This window comes from Egretta garzetta, unplaced genomic scaffold (assembly GCF_000687185.1).
Source record: "Egretta garzetta isolate BGI_Z169 unplaced genomic scaffold, ASM68718v1 scaffold557, whole genome shotgun sequence".
Lineage (NCBI taxonomy): Eukaryota > Metazoa > Chordata > Aves > Pelecaniformes > Ardeidae > Egretta > Egretta garzetta.
Genome location: NW_009260264.1, coordinates 1917846 through 1943216, shown reverse-complemented (window position 1 = coordinate 1943216; position 25371 = coordinate 1917846). Strand labels below are relative to the sequence as shown.

The window sequence follows — 25371 nt, the reverse complement described above, 5'->3', positions numbered from 1 at the left end:
ACTGAGATGCTACTGAAGTACTGCAAGAAGCAACACTAAAAAAATCCATCTTCGATATGTCTCTTTCATTCATACTCAGGCTGATTCCTCTGCCCATCGCTGGGAGTTTCTCTGTACAAATCCACCTCCTCTTCACATCCTTGACATTGCAATAAAGTGGTTTTCTCTGTGGAGCAGAAGTCTGTAGGTGACACAGCAAGCTTCCCCGTGTGCAGAGCTGGGACGTGTCCATGGGGCTACAGGAAGCTGTCCTCCACCAGGTCTGAGGAGTCGATCCCAATGTCATCCATCATGTCAATGTCCTCAATGGTCTCATCCTCTCTCTTGATAAAAGTAGAGCTACTGGAACCAGTTTCAATGGCACTTTCTTCAGATGTCTGGGAACTGGAAGAGACAAACATCTCAGAGATAAAATATGCAGTTAATGTGGCTGGGTAAGTAGTCCAGTCCCTAGCAGAACTGAACACCACCTCCCCACGTGCTTTCTGACCCACAGCACAATCTTAGGTGACTCTGACCTCCTATTTCTTAGGACATGACACATCTTGTACCTCAAAAGTAATGAACGACCTTGAAATTCAAAGGACTGGGTTGCTCTTATGTTCCTCCAAGCCCTTTCTGACAGAGAGTCATTAGAAAAATAGCTTTATGACACTGCTGTGACAATGGGTCACTTAGGTAAATCTAGGGACATCAGGTGAAAATAAGATGACAATAAAAGACTGGATAATAATAACAGACAGAGCTAATAAACCTTAACCTGGATAGCTCTTCTTAGAGACTTCGTTCACCCCCCTCCTGAAAACAGCACAAAAATATCAGAAAAGAAGTTTCTAGGTTGGTAATTCTATATACTACAAATTAAGTGCTGAATTAAACCCCCACCATGCACAATAAGGGTTATACTGTTGTGCTGTAGTGGAACCGGTCATGCAAACTAACAAGGGAGCAGTAAAAAGTCCTGGATACCCTGCTGTCAATGAAAAGAACGCTATGGAAGATATTAAAAACAACTTCTCCCAAATTTTGGAGCTGGTCTCACACAGAACAAATCAATCCCTTGAGATCTCATGTGCGTCTCCAAGGCATTGAGCTGTAGGGGCAAGCTGTGTTGCAAAATGTGCCTACGGGGCTACCAGACAGCCACTGGGACTCGTCCAAGCTAACAAGGCAGTCCCAGTGACACACAGGAGCACCCTGCCAGCAGTCCCCTTCCCCTGGCGGTCACAAAAGAGGCAAAATTAGTTTTTTTCCCACAGAAAACACTGTGGCCAGTCATACTACAATATTTACATGAGGCCGTCCCAATAAGTAGTTTCAACAGAGCTAAGGAAACCATACGTGGAGTAGGATGCTAAAAAGTGTTAATGCACACTGCCAAACTGTGCTTGGAGTACTGTGTCCAGTTCTGGGCTCCCCAGTTCAAGAAAGATGAGGAACTCCTAGAAAGAGCTCAGAGGAGAGCAACAAGGATGGTAAAGGGACGGGAGCATCTCCCCTACGAGAAAAGGCTGAGAGAATTGGGCTTGTTCAGCCTGAAGAAGAGAAGACTGAGAGGGGACCTCATCACCCCGAGCCCTGGCACAGGCTGCCCAGGGGGGCTGTGGAGTCTCCTTCTCTGGAGATATTCAAAGCCCGCCTGGACGCTGTCCTGTGTAACATGTTCTAGGAGAACCTGCTTGAGCAGGGGGGTTGGACTAGATGATCTCCAGAGGTCCCTTCCAACCCTTGCGATTCTGTGATTCTGCGGGTCTGTGAAACGTGACCCCCAAATGGTGGGGGTTGCATGGGCTAGATGATTTGTAAACCGCACCTACCTGTGCCTGTTCCTTTTGCCAAGCTCATCTTCAGAAACAGGGTCAATGTCAGGCAGGGGGATGATGTACCCGCTGTCAGCACTCAGCCTCTGCTCATCAAATCCACTCTCCCTGTCCTTCAGCTTGTCTTCATTCTTGTAGGTGACACCAATGTAAGCATTGTCACAGTCCCCTCTCATGCGTGTGACAGCTGGGTGGTCACTTTTCAGGAAGTCCAGGTGAATCTTCTCGTAGCTCTGAAAATATTCATTTCAAACCCCTCATAAGATGCTATTCACTAAGGCTGCCTTTCTTCAGATGGGTAGCTGTGATTCATTAACCCAGCAAATATTGTGCCCTATGAGCCAGCAACACTGGATAGAGAAGCCCCGCATCTTCAAATGATTTGAAGGAAGTGACACATAAATTTTAGATGATGTGGGAGTGAGCGTGGCAGCACAGAGGAGACAAATAGATGTGAAAAAGGGGTAGGGAGAGGGGGAAGAGAGTGAAGGCAGGTGGGAAAATGCAACACTGAATGATGAGGCAGGCAGAGCTTGTCCAGAGGTGTCAGGAGTATGAGGGGAAAACTTGCTGGTGTCAGGGTCCAAAGAGGGAGATAGGGACATTATACACATGGGCCAAGTAGTCCCTTTCCTAGAATTCTTTCACTACCTAGAAAATCCAAAAAATATATAAAACCCATTCTCCAGTAGAAGAATTGAGTTGGTAGGAGTTCATTAGAAATGGAGAGTTCTTGCTTCCCAGCTAATACTGCAGAACTGCTTCTCTCAATAAGCTTGCGTGCAGAAACCGAACATGCAATGTCCCTGTCCGAACCACGTAATTCACGGAGGTTAGGATATGCCAGTTCAGTGCTTGTGGGCTCTGATGGCTGGAACAACACTTACAGTTCCCTCTAAAACAGTATATAGAAAACAGAAAGAAAATTCCAAAGAGCAAACCTTTTTGTATTCTCCAGGCAACAAGCTCTCCACGATTTCACTCAAATGGTAAAAAGAAGGTCTTTTCTCTGGTTCACTGTTCCAGCACTTCACCATGATCTCATACCTGCGGATAAGATGGAAACCAATTTCACCAACTGGTAAAGGAAAATGAGGAAGCAAACAGAAACTAAAGCCAAAATTGTCTGGAGACTGGCCAGGTGTGGAAAAGCCAAAGGCACACGTACACTTCATTGGTAGCATGATCGGGTTTGGCCATTCGGTATCCACTCTTGATCTTATTGTAGAAAGTAGAATCGACCATCATGCCAGGATATGGTGTGCCACCTGCAGAGAAAAGAGAAGAAAAAATACTACTCTGTACTTGACTTGGCTAGGAAAGATTGAAGTAGGTAGTAGTTAGAAAAAAAAACCTTTAGAGTGTTTATAGAATGGATTGACTGGGCACAGAGGTTGGATGATACCTGGATCAGGTCACCAGCCTGCATTTGGCAGATCAGGGCTCATGGCTCTGCTCTGCCACTCACCTTCTGTGCAACCTTAGGCAAGTCACTTGCTCTGTCTGGTTTTATTGCCTTTGGCACCTGCACGACAGCCGAGGGTGACGTGGCCTGAGTTACTTGCCTCATCCCGGCTGTAAGGGCCAAAGCCTTAGTGTGAGCCAGTCCCCTCCAGACCCAAGTCTTCCCAGCTGGGCAGCTAGCTTTAGACAACACCTAACATGCTGGGTGCACGGGTTGTTGAAGAGTTTGGATTCGGCCCCTGAGCTGATGCAGTTTAAGGGATCATTTGGGGCCACAGCATACAGACAGACAACACCTAACATGCTGGGTGCACGGGTTGTCGAAGAGTTTGGATTCGGCCCCTGAGCTGACGCAGTTAAGGGATCATTTGGGGCCACAGCATACAGATATTGCTGATGTGTAAAAGGATCATTTGAGCTGAAGTCGGTGCTGCAGCAAGGTGTCAAAGTTGACTTTCTTAATAAACACCACTGAGGATGTGCTTTGCTTTCTGAGAAACATCACCTTTCTCAGGCGGAGGAGGCATACTATGCTATTTACTCCAGAAACCTCAGCCTTTTCAAAAGTGGGATTTTCACCTAAAACTGGGCTTCAGAACCTTCCTTACAGGTAGGACAGTGAAGCTGTGCCTCAGTTCCCGAGCTATCCAACTGCTGTCCTATGCCTCCCAGGGATGCTGGTGAATGGATATTTACAGGATCCTATGATGCCCAGAGATTAGAGTAATCAATACCATAAATCGTGGCACAACTGCTGTTTTCTGAGAAGTAGCTGTGTGACAACTTATTCTAGAAAATGACATTGGGCTTGAGGTTGCCGTGGGGCAGTAGTAGATACCATACAGGCGTGATTAATTCTGCTCAGAGTAAATCTGGGCAACGCGCAGTTACTGAAGCAGGCCAGCCATCCGCCCAGCTGGTGGCTAATTAATCAGGCTGAGGAGAAAGCCAGGCTCTTCCCGGCTGGGAACTGTACATTGTCTGTAACTGCTATACATTGTCATAACCACTTTACGCTGCCATAAACCAACTGTGTGAACAGAGCTGGCCTGGAAATGAGAAATCAGCGTCCCAGAAGATTGACATTTGTTTTCATTCTGTAATGGGACTAAGACAGGATCTTTTGAAACCTATATGGAGAGACTGTTTCAAACCAGCCACTGAGCTGGGCTGAAGCCCCAGGCACCCCGTTGCAAGGGGGAAGCATGTTCCTTCTTGTATTAGCCAGAAAATCCATCCTGGGCCAGCACACCAATACTTTCCCACAAAAGCTTTTCCAAAAGCTTTTCACTCAGTGCTTTCAGTTTTCTAGCAAAAAAAAAAAAAAAAAAAGTATCTTGGAAAAAAAAATCTAAGGAGAATTTTGGGAGAGTATGGATGTTTTACTTCGCACCTAACGCTGGGATCCGAAACCCCATATAGAAGAATATCTAACAGTTGATTTCACACATGTATTTTTACTGTAGAATTTGAAATACTTTATGTAGAACAGCTTGAATTGAAAAAGCTTAATCACTACACATAAGAAAGTGTTCACAGTACATACCAAGAGAAAATATTTCCCACAGCAGAATGCCGTAAGACCAGACATCACTTAATGTTGTGTACAGGTTGTCAAAAATGCTTTCAGGTGCCATCCATTTTACTGGGAGGAAAGTCTGTAACAAAAAGAAAGAACCCCCAAACCGCACAGATTAGTCATTAAAGAAATACTTCCCATTACAACTGTTGTTTGATAGCCGGGATTAACTTCTCTCTAACAAGAAAAGTTGTGTTAACCTGGCTAGTGTTTATTTTTAATTCCATATAACACAGAGATACTAGGATTATAAGGAACGCTACCATTTGCTCCCTACAAAAACTGATTAAGCCGTAACTGTATTCATTTTATCCCTGGCAAATGACCAGGCTGATTGAAGGCACGATACAAAAGCTGGCACTGCCGATCTAGGTCTGATACGTCATTGACCGATGTATCACTACTCTACATATCACACTGACAGTTCCTTAATAATTTATGCAGTCACAAAACTTGCCAGTTAAAATATAAGCCTGTGAAGTATTAAGTGTGGCCAAGTACTCTTCAGCTTTAAAGCAGAACTAGGGAAGTTACAGGAATTAATGAACTGAAGAAAAATTGTTCTCAGGAGCGTTCATCCCAATGGTCAATTAGTGTAACCAACACTGAATGGCAAGAGCATTAAACAGCATTTAAAACTGACACTTCTCATTTCAGTTGAAGAATAGCTCAGGAGATTAAGAAGTACATACGCTGCCCTTGGAGACATAGTTGGAATCATGCATGATGTCTCTAGCCAGCCCAAAGTCACAGATCTTCACGATTTTTCCTTGAGCCAGGAGGACATTACGAGCTGCCAAGTCACGGTGCACACACTGTATGGAGAGAAATTAAGTTGTTCAAGGACACGTTAATTCCACGAGGGCCATTTCCCTTGCAAAGATCCCTGAAAAAGATCTTCCGACTTTCTGGGCACAGTCTTAACAAGACCTTCTACTGAGCAGGCACCTGTATTGCCCTGCTTAGCAGGGGCAGGGAGGCATCAGTCCTCAGAAGCAGCGAGGGCTCATGCAGATGCACTGCAGTGGGGAGAAGACAAAAGTGATGCCACCCTTTCCCCTTCTACCCATCAAGTACTACTGATATGTCTATGCTTCTGACCATGCTGGCCTGTGGCTGTATGGACCCTCTGCCCAGACCCTACTTAGATCCACCACCGTCTCTGACACACCGCCTCCATGAATGTCACGGGCTGCAATGGGAGACGAGGACCGCTGCTTTGATTTTTCAAACCATGGTGATCTCAGTTGCCAGGGCCCAGACCCTACTTAGATCCACCACCGTCTCTGGCACACCGCCTCCATGAATGTCGCGGGCTGCAATGGGAGACGAGGACCACTGCTTTGATTTTTCAACCATGGTGATCTCAGTTGCCAGATAAATGAGAACCTGGAATTTGTGAATCTACAACCCCAAAAAGAATATTACATTGTGTCATGTTTTCAGAATCTACACTGAAATCCATAGTTGGACATGAAGATGTTCCTACACTTTCTTATTTTTTACTTACTTTTTTATTTACTTACATTTTTAGAAGCCAAGAATTCCATTCCCCGCGCAACCTGGTAGGTGAAGCTCAGCAAATCCAGTAGGCTGAGACCCTCTGAACTGTCATCTGAAAGGAGGTTTTTGACTTCTGATTCTATTGAAAAAGAGAGAGAAAAATGTATTTGTGCTGTGGAGTGTGAAAGCAGCATCCATTTCCCCCTACCTATCGTGATTCTGAGCTGATGACTTTAACAGAGTACCATGACCAAACCAGTCCTTTCATAATAACCAACCACTTTTAATGTCTGCATCAGTCACTGACACGTACTGCATTCTTAAAAACATCCAGAATTTAATATAGGGTTTGTTTTTTCTCCTGTCTCTATTTTTTTCCCCAGGGAACTGCAGGAAAAGGTGAAGTTAAAAAGGCCCACTGAAATATTTTACATGTTGTTTACAATACTCAGTGTGAGGTACAAAAACATTTATTTAGAGGTGGTGCCTTCGTTAGGTTTTTGTGCATGCATGTACATTCTTATCCGTTTACTTTTGTTGAACACTGTTATGTTTCCCAGCAAGTATTCACTGGGACTAATCCAATATCAGCAAAAAGGGTCAAGAATCCTATGGCAACGGTTCTTGGTTTTTTATGAAAAATGTCAGCAAAAAAACCAGTCAAAATTCAGTGATTCATTTACCCCGACTGTCCTAGAGCACGATCTGAGTACATTAGTCTGCCGTGTAAATCTGGGACTGGATATGGTTCAGTTTCTGAGGCCTACAGGCAGAAGTGACAGTGCCTATTTTTAAAGCAAAGCATATTTGGTTTCTGAGAACAGGGCCAGGGAATGGGATGCATTCATTATCTTCATTACATAATCCAGGAAAGTATTTGGGAGTGTTCTGCATTTGGTAAGTGCCACTTAACATGAAATGTAAGTGGAAATGGGGCAATATAAATTTACTGTTATTATTGTTCATTGCTATTGCTCAAAATCTTGCAAACTCCAAGACTGATAAAGTCGCTGCTTCCCAAGAGTGCCTGCAGCCCCCAGGGCAGAGCACAGCAGCGCAGAGCTCCAGCATGGAAGCAAACACACGGCTGGACTCTTCCTCCTTGCCTGAGGAAGGCAAGCATAAGCTTTTAGCTTATAGCTTATACTCACACGCTTGCAGAACACAGCTGAGTAGTTTACATCCATAGAGAGGGCAAAATAAGATATGCATCTATGCAAGAGTTATTTGTATTAAAGATGTATGCAGAGGGGGCAATTCTACATTACCTGACATAGATTTCTTCTTATATGAAGCGGGCCGATCGTACACAGATCTCTGAATATCAGAATATTTAGATCCCTCCTTCCTTTCCAGCATTGGCACATACTGAGTTGTATCAGCTTGTTTCATGTCCATGTATTCTCCAGTGTTCTCAAATGATAATATCACATAACTGAAAGTGGAAAAAAATGCAGGTGTATCAGCTGGTATTGTGCAGGTGACTTCCTCGCCACAGCGTCCTGTAGACCTAACAGTTCTCTCGTGGTGTACAGTCATATTGCTGTCAGATAGAAGAGCTGTCTTCTTGATAGGGAATACATGAAGGTCAGGTATTACAACATAACCTGTATTATCACATATTAGTATGTGCTACCACGTATCACTGTAGTCAAACACAAGTGCTCCAACCTTATCCTTTTGTCAACGGTCAGTAAACATATATTGTCTAGCTTCCCAAAATACCACTGAATCCCAGTATTACTACCTAGTGCTTATAGTTCAAGGTATTCCAAATGACAGATATCATTTATTCACCCAGACAGTTTGCAACAAATCCAGTCCTGCTGAGCAAACCCATGCTCAGGCGAATGGTCCTGGCTATACTTGGCTACCAAGTCCATTGATCTATTTGCCTGCGTCATTTTTTGAAGGCACCTCTGTTCATGTTCTAAATCCTGGCTAATTTTATGACATTGCTTTATTGATGAATATATGACGACAAGCTTCCTTCACTGTCATCTGGAAAAAGCTATGGGATGAACATTATCCATAAGGAAACTATTGAGACCAGCTAAGCCATTGGTAGATAATGGAGAGTACTTGAGATTAGAGAACAAACTCTGCCAGGCTGTTTGAAGGGAAGGAGTTTTAGGCAGTAGAAATTCCCCAAGCAGGGAAATAAGGAAACCAGGTAGTTGCGCTTTACTTTTAAAACGTGGGTGGGTAGAGGCAAAAGGATGTTTTTACAGAAAAGAGGAACGCTGGGCTGTGCTTTCTGAATAGAAATGTTCTTTGGGACCTCCAGATGGCTATGGAGAGCCCATGGTGGTCCTGGGACTGCAGGCATCTCTACACAGGGGAAACATGGATCTAGGACACATGCCAGAGAGACTGAACAAAAATTGCTGAAACCTTCCCAGAGGTATGAAACCTGGTGCAAAAAAGTTTAATGAGAGGAATTAAGGAGGTCTCTAAACCAGTGAATGAGAGGAATGGAGTAAGACTTAGTAATGACATTTCCTTAAGTTGTAGGTCTTTTTTTTTTCCTTTTTTCCTACCTTCTTGTGCTTTCATCAGCTGGGTTCATCCCAAAGATATCCAAATCTTTCTTTGGCTTCTCTGGGTGTCGGCTCAGGAAATTGTCCCTGTTCTTATGCAGATAGTTCACCAAATCACCATAAAAGCAGTATTCAGTGATTATATAAATAGGACCTGATGAAATAAAGCAAAATAATGCATTGATGAGTGGAGTCTTTTAAAAAAAAAAAAAAAAGACTCCAAAAATAGTGGAAAATAGAATATAAAACATAAAAAGTATTCTCAGTTAATAAATTTTGATTTACTAAGTTCTGACTGCAACTGCTACCGAATATCAAGTAAGTTTGTGAAGCCTTTTGTTTGTTTATACTTATTGTTAAGTCCTTTACTTGAGATTTGTGTGCCTGTTGAAGAGTGAGCAATGGCTCCACAGCAAACCTCCATTTCATCAGCCAAACCCACCTGATTTCGTACAAGCTCCAAGCAGATTCACAATATTCAGGTGGGGGCCAAGATGTGTCATTATCTTCAGTTCAGACATGAGCGCCTGTTTTTCACTGGATCTAGCGGTAGCTGTTGAAAAAACACACCGGCCACTCAGTAAAAGCAATCACCTTTTTCATAAGAACAAATGGTTTCTCCTTGCTTGCCTCATTAGAGCATTGCTACCATGGTTTCCTGAAGAAGGCCGCATCCTTTACTTGACAAGGGGCTTTCCCAAGACTTGGAGAGGAGTCACAAATCACCAATAAAGGACTCATGTGACGCAGCTCCATGGCTGACTCAGTCTCTTTGTCCCTCTCCAGGGGCAGAGTGGGTTGCCCAGGTGGCACAGAGGCACTTTACAAGCTGCTGGTTTCAACACAAGAAAGCTCCTCATGGTTCCTCCAGAATCACTGCATCAGCTTCTCAGCTCTCATGAAGCGGGAAACCTTCAGTGAATTTCAGATTCTCACGCGAGACCTGCCTATTTCTCCTTTGTTGTATTGCTTTTGTTTGTTCACAAACATTAATGAGTTTTTTATTTTTTCGCAGTTATTGAGGCTGCTACGGACCATACAGCTAAAACCAAACTTTGGATGTTTTCAGAAGCCTGAATACTTCCATTCTTGAAAGGCCATGAAGCAACCTGAAGTACAATTTTAAATTTCAGTCATGCCTGTTCATTTTCAAATTCAGATATGGAGAATCTATTTATACACAAGCAGTGCTTAAATAACCCTGTGGGAACATGCCCTACCTAGCTTGGGAAATGGAACCGCAACAACTTACGTTTCAGCATTTTCACAGCGACTTTCATCACCGGTTGAGATCGACTCAATCCATATGCAGTCCCTTCAACCACTTTTCCAAACGCACCAGAACCAAGGATTCGACCTGAACACAAGGGAGAGCGTTATTTATTTTGGAAAGTAACAGCAATTCGCCTCGTTTCCCGCTGTTGCTCCTCTACAGGTTGTGATTCTTCTGTGGAAAGAACACACTCACTTAACCATACTACTGATACTACTACTACTACTATTATTATTATTACTACTACTACTACTGTTGGTGTTAAGCAGAAAAGGCAAATATACTTTAAAGAAATGCTGTCATTAAGTACAATTCTTAAATAAAAACAAGCAAGCAAACCCCAGAAGCACATCTGCACATGGGAGCTTGTAGGAAAGACACACTGAGGAATAACTCAACTCATTCAAACTCGTCTCCCACTCTGTCCTGCCAACCTCACTTGATCCTTTCTAAATGCTGGTTCTCCTGTGATTAAGTTGACTTCTCTGCCTCAGCCAGCACCTGACTCCAGTACACTTGTGTCCTTTACTTAAAAACCTGAATTGAACTCCTTAGCTGGAGTTTCAAGCTGTTCTATCAAAGCTGGATACACGTAGCAGTAAGATAGACTGAAGCACATCAGCAGCACGTTTAGAAATAGGCAGGCAGAGCCATCAGTGATCTGCAAGAAGCTGAAATACATGTTGATCACATATGAGGAGAAGCTTCTCTGAAGTTTAATGTACAAGTGCGTTTCATATGCTTGAATAAATTTGATTGCAAATTTCCAAGTGCTGTAATGAAATGGCTAATGTTTATACACACTTTTCTCTTCCCACAAATCAATCTAGACAAAAATTTTCTATTATCATATCCTGTATCCTGATATGGATACCGTGTGCAGAACTGTGTACAGATTGAGTGAGATTTTAGAGAACTATGAACTGCACAAGCATACTCCAAAATACTATATTTCATAGGTTCCATATTGAAAAGCGAGTCCATTAGGGCAATGGTTACTCAGTGAACAAACCCATATATGAGCTCCAGGTGCCAGGATATTTTCATGTTCCTGACAAGCTCTGTATTTTATCTTATGTTACTCTCTAACTTCCAGCACAGGAAGAAAAGGGTGACTTTTACTATGGAGATATATGGCGTTTTGTCTTAGACATTCATTTGCAGTTTGAACTTGCCACCTTTTATGCTTGTGAAGGTGTTATCTGGCATGCAATGCCATATGTTTCTGCTACCCCTCTAGCTACAGCCCCCGCTTTTATTGTATACATGCTTTTAATAGGAAATCTCCAGCCAAACACTATCTGCATCATTAACAAGCACAAGAAACAGTTAAAGTATGCTGAGTTACCACTGAAGAACCTCTCCGAGACTATGACAGTGTAGTTTGTCATGCACACAAAAACTATGCAATTTACTTTCAAGATCCCTGCACTCCAAAGGTTATTCTTCCCAGTCAGGATGTGAGAAAGCTTCCCACTAAATTTCAGACTAATTCAAACAACCTGAGTCTGAAATTTGGCCCCTGAAACTTTTCAGACCAAAGGTCTGGGAGCCACATGGCAGGATGCAGCCCTTCAGAATGTGATGGCATTTGCTGATGCTCCTTGATCTTCTTGTCTTCACAAGCCAATTCCTCCCCAAACCATATTGTCGGCTGAGCATGAGGCACACATCTCCCTCTCCACCACCTCTGCTTAGCTGGGGTGCGTGTGGAGACGGTGAGAGCCCTTCCGGAGCGGCGGGGAGCGATGGCTGCTGTTTCCCCTTTTCACCCCTCTCCGCAGACGTAGCCCAAGCCCCACGTGTTTTACACTTGGAATTTGGAGCCAGGTGGGAGCTGACTGCTTAAGAGCCGGAGGCATCTGTAATGCCATCACATTCTTGATGTCGAGGCCTTCAATGGAGCCCAAAATTACAGCGTGTGTTTACTTTTCTTAGTACAGAGGCACCATGGAAGGACACAGCAGCAGCTTGAGGCTCCCCAAATGAGTGGAGTAGCAGCACCTGGGGGTGAGAGCTATTTCAGTCTCTGATACCCATCCACAGAGCTTATATGCTGAGCCTGTCAGAGAGGTGCTGGTTTTCTGCTCAGGGGTGCGCGAATACAAAGGTGAAGTCTATGAATTTGTTCCAGCCACAACCTTGTCAACTGGATGCTTCTTTGGCTAAAATTGAACTGGGATGATCAGCCCACCCAGAATTAAATCATAACTCTCCTATATCAAAAGCCAAACAAGTGACAATTTTTATAACCTACATCCAGTTTCTAGACTCATGAGAAATTAGGTACCACATCCCTAAATGCTGTGTAACTTGAATCTTAACTTGCCTTTTCCAAATGGGGATGGGTCTGATTCTGTATCAGACCAGCATTTCATTTTATTAAGGCCACCAGGACAAATGGGTGGCTTGCTGGGAAGCGATGGGAGCAATTCTGCCACCTCTCTACAGCCTACTGTACAGATCTACTCTCAGATCACGAGAAACAGCAGCACTAGGACCCTGCTCCTCAAAAGGTCCTGTCCTTGGCCGTCTCAGTTGAAGGAGGAGGTCCAGGTCCCGCTGGGACCTCTCCACTTCTCAGCAGAGCCAGAAGAAGGCAGCGGCATTCCAAGAGCTCACTACGTTATCGCATTGCTCGTTCTGTTACACATCTCCTAGTCTTATGCTGGCTGCTGAGCGCTTCTAAACAGCAGCAAACCACACACATCGTGGAGGGGTGATAGCAAAGGGAAATTTGCAGTGTAACCCACATTTGCCAGTTGAAGCTCCATCCAGACAACGTTCAGAGTTGGCATTTAACACAGCACTGCACTTCAGGCACTACTAGCTCAAAAAACAAATAAATGCCAGCTGGCTTAGACAGCTAGGATGGGAAATGCTCATCTGACTGAGCCAAAATGGGTTTGTATCCTGCTTCAGAGCCTCCCTGAGCTAAAGGTGTAATTGTTTTGCTGCCATCTTCCACTTCCATGAGAGAAAACCCGCACAAACCAGAATTATCAGCCCCAGAAACAAAAGAGGTCCCCCCCAGCAAGCATTTCATATGGCAAAACTGCCAGCAGGTAAACGTTAACCATGCCAGGAGGAATGCTTGTGCAATCCAGATCACTAAAACGACATATAGCATTAGTTTTTAAAGCACTGACTATGCCAAATATGCTTGTAAACAGGAAAGCGTTGAAGTAGGCTGGTGCTCATGAGTCAGAGGGAGACAAAGTCACAGTGGTGGTCTGTTAACAGCTCAGATCTGACAAATCTTATTTAGGCATGTAATTAAAGTCTGGCTTGTAATAAAATAGTTCCATTAAATATCCACCCTCCTCTAGTTTTCAATTAGCAACATGAATTTAATTAAAGGATATCATTCCTGAACCAGAAATTTGTGCTGCTTCTTTCAAGAATTAACATCAGTTCTGTCTCTGTGGTGGGGGACAGAGAACTACACTAAGGGGGTGCGTTTCTTAAAATATACCAAACAAAAAACATCTTTAGTTTCATTCTCCTGTATTTTGTGAATACATCTTGGTGCACAGATACCTCGAAGAGAGGGATGACTTGTGGATTTCAAGCACTATCTGGATAGAACATTAGAATTGTCTATAATCATTACACTTTAAATGAGAGATTGGGACAGCCCTGAAGAAGCAATTACTCACTGAAATCTATATCAACTCCAATACAGGGATAACAAAAGAAGAAAGCAGAAGGGGAAGGAAGAAGGACAGTAGCCACAAAAATAAGTTATGCAGTTACTCAACACTGATATATGCACTTTGTGGATTAATACTTTAAAAAATAATAAATCTACATAACTACTTGCAGATTTCCCTTGGCCTCTACACATCAGTGTATAAACATCTTGCAAGTAAAAGATGCTAACGTGTTTCTTGTGGTTGCCTTAGCAGAAGTGAGTGTTGAAGAGGAAATTTAACTTTGGGAGAGGCTGCCTAAGCCATGTGGAGGTGGGCACGGCACGCGAGGCACACGGAGGAGAGCTGGAACGGAGGGGCGGGAGACACTAACACACGGAGCTCAAGGCTGACACCAGTGTAGGAGAAGAAGAGGATGCGGTAGGGGAACTGAGGAGAACAGACAGGTACAGAGAAGCTCTGGACTTCATGGCCATGAGTTACATTGCAAATCCCAATAGCAGAGACCTCAGAGTTGTCCTTAAACATCCTTCTCCCCAGAGAAGGATGGGATTAGTCCCTTAGAGGAAACTTACCAAGCACTAACCCATCTCGAGGAAACTCCCATCTGGAGTCATAAGGCAGTTGCATTGGGTCCACATAAATGTATTCGTGGCCATCAGGGCTGATAGACTCAATGACTCTCCATCTTATCTCATACCTCGGCTTCTGCAAAGCACATTGAATGCACAACTAAGCATTAGTCTGGTGCCCGACTTCAGAGCAGATCAAAACCCAACAGTGCTCAGCATCCAAACTGAAATACTTTTCTACACTACCTGTTTCCATATGATGACCAGGACAATCAGTGAAATTATCACAATCACCAACAGCACTAAGACGGCAGCAGCCACCGTTAGTTCTGATCGCAAGGCTGTGGAGTAAAAAGACAGACCATATTTTCCTCCCGAGCCATGAAGAACATGACACACACATAAGACACCCACCTCCCCTGCCATGGCAGTTCCCATGTCCTGCAGATGTGGCAAGAGTAGTTCCTGGGGCTGGTGACTGTAAAGTCTTTCCAAACCCAGAGCTGCTCTGCCTTCCTTTTTCAAAACCAAATGCAGAGATTGTCTAGAAGAACATCCCATAGCCAGTGGCCATAAAATGATAAAATGAATCACGGAACCACACAGTAAGTGAAAAACAGATGCACCATAAAGACCTGTAGAATGCATCATCCTCAGATGTCCCAGGGTGGAAAAAAAATCTATTCTCATTTTTTTTTATCTGCAACGATTCGTGTTTTTACCTATTAAGATTGAACTGGCATGTGTTAGAGAGAGGTCAAACTGGCTTCTGTAATTTCACATAAGGACAAAGCAAACTCACTGGGAGCCACAAGCTTCAGTTCCCGAGTAACAGCACCAAGGTCATTCCTTGCCACACATCGCACAGCCAGGGTTTCCTCTACCTTCTGGAAAGTCACCTGGCTTTCCACCATGTTTTTCTCATCCAGGTGGGCTTCCATGTGTATATCAGAGATATTGTTAGTCAAAAGAGTCCATGAGGTGTCATTGCTGCACCTGCAGAGAAGAATAATGGGGGAAACGGGAGTTTAGGAAACTGGAGTAGGGGAAATAGGGCATAGGTATGGGTAAAGAAGGGTGAACAGAACAGCAATCACCTTTCCCTATTTCTTCTGACAACAATAATTTTAAAGACCAGAAAAGCTTGAGAACACCTCTGTGAAAAGCCTACATCTTTCTTCCCTCAGAATAATTTGCCTTATGAACCTCATTACTGCTTCCACTTCGAGGGCTTGACTTTGCAGCCCAGCAGGCCTGGTATAGGTAGACCTTGGTGTCACTATATATCCCATAGACTTATAGTAGGAGATAGGATCCCTGTTTCTCCCTGAAACCTTAGTGCTGTACAAGGCTCCCTGGGGCAGGGCTAGAAGGACAACTGTCCCACCAGACAGCAAGAGATTTTAGCACAATGAGAGCAGAACACACCTGGGAGGTGCCCAGGGTGCCTAACCTTCTTCCATGCGTGGTCTCCCTCTCCCTGGCGGATAACCTCCCAGGGAAAACCCTGCCTCTCAGCAGCCACAGAAGAAGCCAATCGAGAACTAGCAAAAATTGGAGTAAGTACTCCACATGTCTAAAATACTTTCAAGGTGAAAATTATAATTAGGGGGGAAATAATTGCAAGTGAAAATTTAGAAGTTTGCAAGAGTGTTGATGAGGCAGAGCTATCTGTGAAATGGTAAGAACTCCCTGGTTGGAGGGAGAGCTGCTCCTTGAGATCCTTACTCAAACGGGGACTCTGCTGAGTTCACATATTGAACACAAAGTTTTATGAGAGAAACCTCCTGAATCGATGCATTGTGTCTTCTCCTACAGGATGCAATAGGAAGGGCACTGACAACCTCTCTTGAAATATAAGCAACATGCCTCTAAAAAGAAAAAGAATTATCTATAGCTTACTGGCCCTTGATGAGGAAAATGTGGTACAATAACCAGTATTGTTGAGCTAATCAAGGATGCAAAAAGTCATATTTCATACAACAAAAGCACCCGCTTTTCTTACTTTTTAATGTCCTTGCAAACCAGCCATTCCACATCGGGAAGCGGGGTCCCCTCTGCCAAGCACCTCACCGTCTGCCCCCCCACAGAACCATGATGATCATCCACGAGGTCTAAGATCAGGGCTGGAACTGGAAAGGAGACAGGAGTTTGTTAAAATATTCATCAGGGTCTACAAATGCAGCTTGAAATTTCAAATAAGCCAGGACAGGTATTGTTTGGCTGACAGCTCAGCGAGAGCTAGAGAGCTGGACTCGTCCAGGAGATCCTTAACTCCTGTAGGACAGAGCGGAGCCTAAGCTAGAGCCACGAAAAGGAAGTGCTGTGGTTATGCCACGTCTTCATGTCATACTAAATGAGCTGTCGTCCCCACTGTCAGCTGGAATAACTTAAGCGGGAGGATAAAGTTTCTTTTTGGCTCAAGGCCAGAGTCAAAGTGAAAGCCAGGATCAGGGTGCGAGAGCTCCAAGGACTCGGCATGCACGCACTCCTCCAGACACCCCAGTTCACGCCTTTCTTGTCTCAACACTCTAGGGAATCCAATGGGTAAGTGGATCAAGTCTTTGCTGTGTGCCATCAGTTCTAGTGGGCAAAGCTTTGGGGCTCCTTACCTTGTATTAGCAAGGAGAAGGTGTATCTTTTAGTCTCATCTTCATTTTCAGCAACCAGAGTATAGTATCCGCTGTCTTCCTCCTTGGCCCGGATCAATTTTAATATACTCTGAAACCTGTAGAAATAAGAAGGTTTACTTGTATTTTTAGGGCAGGCATAAAAAAAATTTCACTTTGGCGCAACATATAATCTGGGTATGTAGAGGTTATAATGTAGTGGCATTCAGCATTTCTAGCATGCCCTCACACTAAAAACATTACTCAAATGGTAAATAACTACCAAAACACAAATGAGAAACAAGTGGGCGTAGTTACATTTTGGAGGGATCTGACAAAGCCCCTGACACTATTGGAAATAGCCAGAAATTATTGGCGTGGAGACATGTTGGATGGCCTGAAGAGGCTTAGCACTCAGAAACCAAGATTTCCATGGTCTGGAGAGGTTGATGTGTGAAGGGAGTAAGAAGAGACAGATTAGGCACATAGAAAACAAAGAAATTATTCTTAAATGTCCCCAAGGAAGAAGCAACAAACTGTGGTGGAAAGAGAGAGCAGGAGCAGTTCCCAGGTTTCTGGGGGAGGAACTCCAGTCAACATGGCAAAGTAAGGGTCAGAAGAATATTTTTACCTTGTTTCCTGGACTGTGTTTGAACTAGTAACAATCTCCGTAAGATTTTCAATCAGAGTCACGTTATCTTTCAACCAGTACATTTTTGGAGCTGGGTATGCCTGCACATCGACGACAAAATTTTTGACTTCATGCAGATTGACAGCTTCCAGAGGGCTAAACTGGGGCTCCAGGTGAATGAACCCTTTGTCTGTAAATGAAAAAGCCTTGAGTAAACAACGCTGTGCAGCATTCTTCAAGAATGGTGTTTTCCAACACGTTAATAATAATTTTTGGACACTAAAATCAGACTATACCATGAACTGTAATGACTACTTTCTTATTTTCCTTAACCTCCTTGGTTGCATGCCGAGCAGTACATTCATAATCCCCTGTGTCTTTCACTGATGCCTCAGGAATGGTCAAGGTGTAAACCAGCTTCTGCGATGGGACTTTGATATCATCAAGTTTTATCAGACCTTTTTCTTTCTGTAGTTTGGAGAAGGAAAAAAAACCTTACTTAAGTAACTGAGCTGAAAACACACTGTTGAGGACCTATGATACCACTGGAGTGAGAGCAACCATGTAAACCCTGTATGGCAGACTTGTTTGCTCAGTCAGGGATGTATTTTTCAGCCACAGGCACAAAATGTGTGTCTATAAAAATACACCCTTTGGGGGGCAGGCACAGAAGGGTGGGAGGTTGAGAGCTCATATTTTGTCCACTCAAAACAAAATACCATTCAAAACTTGGGTGAGCAGCCCGAAAGCGTGTTTTACTGCTTACGTACTACCTTCTCCTCAGGCAGAAAAGCTGTGGTGTTTTATTTTGAATTTTATTTGTTCGGTTCCCATGAAATAGGGCAAATCTTTATCCCTTCCACCAGACAAAAAGTAACCGGTTGCTAGATGCTACGTTCTGCCTGCTCTCAAAACGAGAATAATTTACTGGCAGGGAGAAGACTGCTGCGAGTCAATGGATGGTGAGAATGGCAGACCATGTTATCATGAGAGGCTGGAACAAAAAATATGCTGGGGATAGTTTTGAAAGGTGGTATATAGCAAAGGTTATAATGTGTAACTTGGAAAACAGAACAAAACCTTCTCAAATCATTTTTCCTCTTGGGCTCTTAAATAAAAGGTGGGAATTGGGGTCACAGTTAGATAGTCATTGCAACTACTCCATTCCTTCAGTGACCAGATTATTTACATGGGATACTCTGAAATTCCCCATTGACTGGGACTGGTTCTAACCCAGTTTCACTGAATAAAATTTTCCACTGCAGAAGGATGTTAAGCCAGTTTGAAAATTTCCAAGGTTCTCCACACGTTTTAAGATTTTCTTACTAGGCAGTTCTCATTAGTGAGTAATTACACTGACTGTAAGAGTCACTGTAATTAGCACCTGTATAATGAAGAACAATTAAGTCCATTAACCTGATTCTTCATTGTCTTCTATTACGCCCAAGAATCCAGGGTTTAAGAGAGCCTTTTTAGAGGTTCAGACCTTCAGCAGCAGAGCTCTCTGCAGATGTCCGACGCATTCCTAGATCTCTCTATTTCCACATTTCTTTTTTTGAACCAGCACAAGACCTGAGAGACAGCATTCCACCCTCAGAGAATGGACCCTTAGTCACACCTCACCTTCCTCTCATGCTTTGCATACTTACTAACAGCAAACTCTAACTTTTGGGACTGACTTTCTTTTGTGGTAACCTAAAAGTAAAAGAAATTACTTTGGTTTTGCTCCTCCACTGTCCTCATTCGAGAACAGAAGTCTATTTTACAACCCCACCTTCTTCCCCAATAATTACAAATATTCAAACCAAAAAAGAAAAAAAAAAAAAAGATATATTTACCACTTTCCCAGGATAATTCCACTGTAGATTAACCACCTCATTGTCAAAGACCACACAAGTTACTACGATGGTCTCGCCTGTTTTGTAGACAGTTTTAAGAGCTTCAATTTCAACTGGCAGCTGTGAAGTAGCTAAGAGAAAAGAGGGAGAGCAAGTTTAGTTTAGAACAGTACACAGTTTTCACATGGTGCGATGTCAGGGGAAGATTTCCATTTCAGTTCCTCTACTGAGGAATTACCTAGAAGATTCAGTGGAAGTACTACTGATTTATAGTGATATAAACTTTGTGTATTTAAAGAGTGACATGTACAGACATTGAGTTCAATCCTACAAAGAATGATCTATGCTTAAAATGTTAGAAGTCCTACCTCAAACACCCCTGTGAAAAGGTACTCGATATGAAAGCGATTTCCCATTTCGCTAATCAGTGACTGTCTTTGAGAAACCATTGCTGGCCAATAAAAACTCTGTTTTCAAAATATTTGCATCACGCTGTTTTTCAGACCACCCGAGGTCCTATGATTTGAAGCCACTGGGAAACACCAGTCTTTTAAGTTATTTTTCAGCAAACAGGATGAAAATACATGCATTACAGAAGACTTTTCTTGCAACCATTTGGGAAAGGAGATAAAGTTAAGGAGACTTTATTCTCATCGAAATTATATGTAACCGCTAAGTAAACTAGCAAGTAAATAACTAACACTACCACAGGAGTAAGGAGCTCATCATCAGGGAAGTATCTGTTATAACCCTGCAACGCTGGTGCTAATATGGCTCTTACGGTGTGAGGGAAGAACTAGGCTGAACATTGTTACTTCTTTTTTCTTTTTGAATGAACAAAAATAAATACCTCTTAAAATATAGATGAGGAACTCATCGGACTTGAATTCCACGCCTTTAACCATTGTTTTGCACGTATATGAGCCCGCAGGAAAATTTCCTATGAAGCCTTGTTTGCTGTCATAGAAAGCGTAGACAGGCTTGTCTAAACTGTTAGTTAAAGTCACTTCAGCTTTTGGGTCACTTGTCCGACAAGGGATAACAGTGGGATCACCTTCTTCTACTAGGATGAACTGGTCTTCTGGTATAGAAGGAACAAAAGGCATGTCTGGGTCTGTAAAAAACAAGAGGTAATCAAACACTATCCTGTTTGTAGTAAGTCCATGTACAAGAACCGAGTATCAGTGACCGGTTATAGATCGTAACTCAAACTAGTACAGTTCATTTCGCCAGTTTTTCAGAGGTAGGCCACGGTAATTGCACGCAGTATCTCATTTTTGCTATCTGATGTGACACACAGCAAGGCATTTGACCTAAGCACAGAACAGGAGAGGGCTTGGGCTCCTTTGTCAACAATTCAGAATGCGGAACGAAAAATATAAAATATCAACCCCCCAAAAAACACTAAGCATTATTTTTTCCCTTATACCTGGTTCTGAGATATTCCTACAGTGAGGGCAAAAGGATATTAAGTGACAAAAAGTAAGAAAATCACTACCGGGTGTGAAAAACATTCATGCAATTTCTGGGGACTAAAGTAAAGATGAATTCACTTATCACAGCTAACTCTATCAAGCTACATGTACAGCAAAGATCTTAGGGAGGAATTTGGACTTAAACGTCTTATTTTTATGACACAAGATTTTGCACTTAGGTGTAACATTCACTGCAAACAGAAATTTATTAAAGATCCTGCCTTTTATTGGCACAAATCACTCATCTTCAGTTAGATTTTTTTTTGTTTGATAATAGCAGCTGTCTCCTAACCAATACATATGCAGGGGGGGAAAAAAAAAAAAGAAAAAAAAAAATCCAAACATTTTCAATGTCAAAAAGTAGGAATTATTTTCATGTTGTTTGTGCTGAACACCATTAAAGCCACATTTCATCAAAAATAGTACAAGGTACTTATCTCCATGCATTTCCAACATGTCCAACATTGCAGTTATGAGACATATTAATTATGGTCACAGCATGTGGCTTGCAAAATATGGTATTCAACCAGAAGAAAGCAAACAAACACCTGGTAGTTTTCTTTCTTTTAAAGTCAACAAAATTCTTGCCAGCTTTCCTCTCCGGCCAATCCAAAGTCTGAGTTTAAAACCTAATTGCAAAACATATCCAACTTAAAAAGCACAGCCCTCAAATTATCTCCGTTTGGCCATTCAGAATAAACAAATAATCCCTCCTAGCCTGAAGCTTCTGTGTGAAGCTTTATAATAAAATTTAATAAATAGCAATCCAAATCCCTCCAACAATAGACTTTCTGCTGCACTGGCAGGCTCTTTGTAGCAATATTCCAAACACAGCACTCCGTCCCAAACACACTGCCAACTCCATGTATTCATTTTCCCACTGTAATTTAAAACAGAAACAGGATTCACCTAGTCTGTTTTGCTGTGTGCTGTTAGCGAAAATAGGATATTGTGTGAAGTCTCAGCGTAAGCCTCCTTGGCTAAAGTGGGTTGCTGCCACCCATTGCCCTCCTAATTCATTGCAGGAAAAACAATCATAAAGACAAGTTTATAGTGGAAACAGAAACATTCTCTATAATTTGGAGAAAAGGATATGTTTCTGCATTTATGACATCTTGATGGTTAGCGAGTGGAAAAAATTACAGGGTGTCTCTGCCCTGCAAATCTGGTAGGCTGATGTCTAGAGGCATTTAAAAACCAAACCAAAAACGCTCTTGAAGAAATCTTCCGTTTCTTGCTTTTATATTCCTTCCCTGAGTGAGTTACATGACTGCTTAACACCAACAAAATCTTCTGGTGATTTTGTTAGAGCTGTTTGGAAATCGAGATGCATGTGCCAAAGCCTGCAGCCTCTGTTGGAGCATCTTCTCGCTTCAAGAATGAGGGTAAACGCTTTCCATTTGTTGTGGGAAATGGCGAAAATGTCTTGGAAGCATCACTGTCCTCGAATCCCACATCATGAACTGCAAAAACTTAATACCACTGCAAAATTGCCTTTAAAACAAGTCCCGTTAGTGCTTCCTGACTTTTTCCCCTTCTGCAATCTTCCCCGTTGTTTTGGACATCATCCCCTTCATGACACACTGCAGTTTTGCAGGATGATTTGCAATCTCTTCTCTCTTTCATTTCCTCTTCAAAATATTTACCGCAAATCTACTGAATTGATCTTTCCTGGTCCTGCAGTTGTGCCGCTCATCCCCTGAACCCCAGCCAATGCTGAGGAAACATCCAGACAGGGCTTTACAAAGGCAGTCAGCTGTGGCTCAGCCTCTGCTGCCTATCATCTCAGCTATGACAATAAAGATCTTCATCCCGTGGATAGCGTGGAAAGCCTTTAAACACATTTCCCATCAGAACAAGGGGGTGGGAGGGCAAAGCTGGGGATAGGTACTTCCGAAAAGAAGGGATGTCATTTCTTCTGGGTCCAACAGGTTTTGCACCACTAAAGAGAAAGGCGGCACAGAGCCTAGGAGGGCTGTGTTTGCTTTGAAAATTACAGGGCACTTCATGGCAGCACCATATTTTTAATCTTGCATCAGACTGGCCAGCAGTAACACTTCTTGTTTCACCCTCCCTTGTGACAGCCACCCCCACCAAGACATCTCCATTGCTTTACACTTCCCAGGCCCTGTGCACACATGAGCTTTTTCCAGTTCTCAGTTCATGCCTAATTCGAATTAAGAACGAGATATGGCCTTCCTCATCTGGCGACTGCTTTAGTGCCAGACATGGCACTGGTTTGGTCAGTACACATCCCAAAACATCCACCCAGGTCACCCTTGAAAAGACCAATATTGGTGTTAAACCCAACCTGAAAGTTGGACGTGCTCCCACAGCAGAGCCCCTGGCGGTCAGAAGACCTCAGCTCTGAAGTTGCGAATTCGTCCCTCTTCTTGAGAACTAAAACTCTTACCAAAAATGTGAAAACCAATAAAGAGAAAGAGGAACACATCCATAGACTCACAAGGGCTGGTCTTGATTTACACATTAGGAAATGGCCCTGGGGTCATTTATCTTTCTCTGACAGCACATTGACACTAGCAATATGCTTCTTCTGAACATCCACAGTTCAGCCCTCCCATCCAAACCTCCGGGTACGGCTGTGGCATCCCCCACTTACCAGGCACATAGATGTAGATGTCCTTCCCTTCCACTTCCCCATCCTCCACCTGAGTGTGGTTATAATAGCAAACATACAAGCCCGTAAGAGCAGCTGAGGCATTTCCTACTTCGAGCACCGTCACGAAGAGGCCACTGTTGTTTTCTTCATGTCTAATGTCTATCCTGTGGCTTCCCTCGGTCACTGGGTACTGCCAGCTCACTTCACTGTCTCCAGAGCATTTGAGTGTGAAATTGGAATTCAGCTGCACCACCATTTCATTCCTATTGGGAACAATAGTCGGCAGAGGAAGCTGGCAAAATGTTAGGAACGGTCCTGCAAAAAGACATGAATAAATAGCATATGAATACACAGAACAGCCTCAGCGTAGGGATGTGAAAGAAAGCAAGAGTGGATCCAGAGCAGCTGTTTTTCCGACCATTTCAGACGTGCTGATGTCCCAGGAAATTTGCCCTTGTTAAAAGCCAGAGCTTTGTCTAATAGATGGCAAACGGCTTCCCTTTGAAATGGTAAGTGTTTGCTTGCTGACTTCTGTTTGCCAAACCAAGAGGTGAAAGACAGAGGTGAAGTTAGAGATGGCTCCCAATCCACACCTCAGCTTCCCAGCCCCAAATGTGAGCACTGCTCTGCAGCACACCAGTGAATCCCACAGCCTGGCTGCTGGGTCGTTGGCGTCTTACAGGTCCTTACAGCCATGGTCAGGAAACCAGCAGTTCTGTCAGCCTTTGAGTAAGCTTGCAATTGAAAGTTAGAAACCCCTTCCCCAACCAACACCCACATTTTACACCTGGCTTCTATTTCTGCAAAGGGCCAGAGCAGGGGCTTAGATCCAAAATTTGTGCATCGGGTCTACCTCTAGCCAAAATGTACAGAAGGTTTATAGCCAAATAAAACTGTGATTCACTGAACTAGATGTTGTAGGTGGCACTGGTTTTCAGATGTGATCTACAGTTAGAGGCTCAGATTTGCAAGCCTAGGTAATTTGCAGGTGGGCTGGTGCAGGTCCAACTCCCAGAAGGAAAATTAGAGGATCCACAGCCTAAGCCCCACAGGAAAAAAAACAAAAAAAAAAACCAAAAAAAAAAAAAGGAAAATTCACCAGGGAAACAGATTTGTTGTTTCAGTCTATCAAATGACCCATGCAAGACAGATAGGGTAGTCCACGATAAACAGGCGTTCAGGCCCATGGTGTGAAAGCAAGCTCTGCGCAATAAACTGGCAGCCGGAATAATCCAGACTGTCTCTGAAACCAGTTTTTCCCTCCTGCACGTGTTACCTCAGCCTACGGGCCCTTTCTATATTTGGCACCCTGTGGCAAACCCTGCCCTCCCCTCCCGGCACCATTCGCTGGGCAGATGTTGGGAGGCTCGGCAGGCAGCCCCAGCGAGTGCGGTTCGGTGATGCGGCGTGGGAGGACGCGGGAGCCCACACAGGCAGCCTGGCCTGCACCATGCTGCTGGAGACAGCCGGAGGCAGGCGGGCTCACTTTCCCTGCGCCGGCAGACAAGCCAGGCGGAGGTTACGGCAGCTGTAGGGGTGCCAAAGTGGCCAGCGCAGGCTGGCGAAACAACTGTCTTCTCGGCAGTTCTTGTCTTAACCTACCGAAGGGATGGCCAGAAAAATCGAGCCCCTAGCCAGCTGGCAAGCATTTGGTGTTTGTTATTGTGGGCATAATGGAAGCAAGCTTAAATAAGGATTTACAAAGGAGTAGCAGTGGAGAGGCTTAGAGGACTGAGGAACATTACCTGTGAGAAAACATCCCAGGATCAGGAACGTCCATGGGGAAGTACCCAT

General features: G+C 43.6%; 1 protein-coding gene across 1 annotated transcript; it reads right to left on the bottom strand.

The window, feature by feature from the left end:
* Positions 1-236: 236 nt before the first annotated feature.
* On the bottom strand, positions 237-25371 carry PDGFRA (platelet derived growth factor receptor alpha). Its single transcript, XM_009642314.2, has 22 exons — positions 25323-25371; positions 23578-23892; positions 20333-20596; positions 19483-19613; positions 17941-18112; positions 17645-17834; positions 17017-17132; positions 16410-16536; positions 15207-15400; positions 14651-14745; positions 14408-14540; positions 10159-10263; positions 9349-9459; positions 8907-9060; positions 7635-7801; positions 6390-6505; positions 5556-5678; positions 4831-4942; positions 2989-3088; positions 2762-2867; positions 1818-2053; positions 237-384 (listed from the first exon to the last, which is right to left on the bottom strand). Exons 1-22 carry the CDS (start codon positions 25369-25371, stop codon positions 237-239), a joined length of 3264 nt encoding a protein of 1087 aa, XP_009640609.1.

Excerpts from the sequence above, each read along its gene's own strand:
- PDGFRA (XM_009642314.2), bottom strand. The coding sequence starts at position 25,371 with ATGGGTACTTCCCCATGGACGTTCCTGATCCTGGGATGTTTTCTCACA. Across the intron at positions 5,679-6,389 it reads AATTCTTGGCTTCTAAAAAT|TGTGTGCACCGTGACTTGGC; the intron begins GTAAGTAAATAA and ends CTCTCCATACAG. Across the intron at positions 2,868-2,988 it reads GATCATGCTACCAATGAAGT|GTATGAGATCATGGTGAAGT; the intron begins GTACGTGTGCCT and ends TCTTATCCGCAG.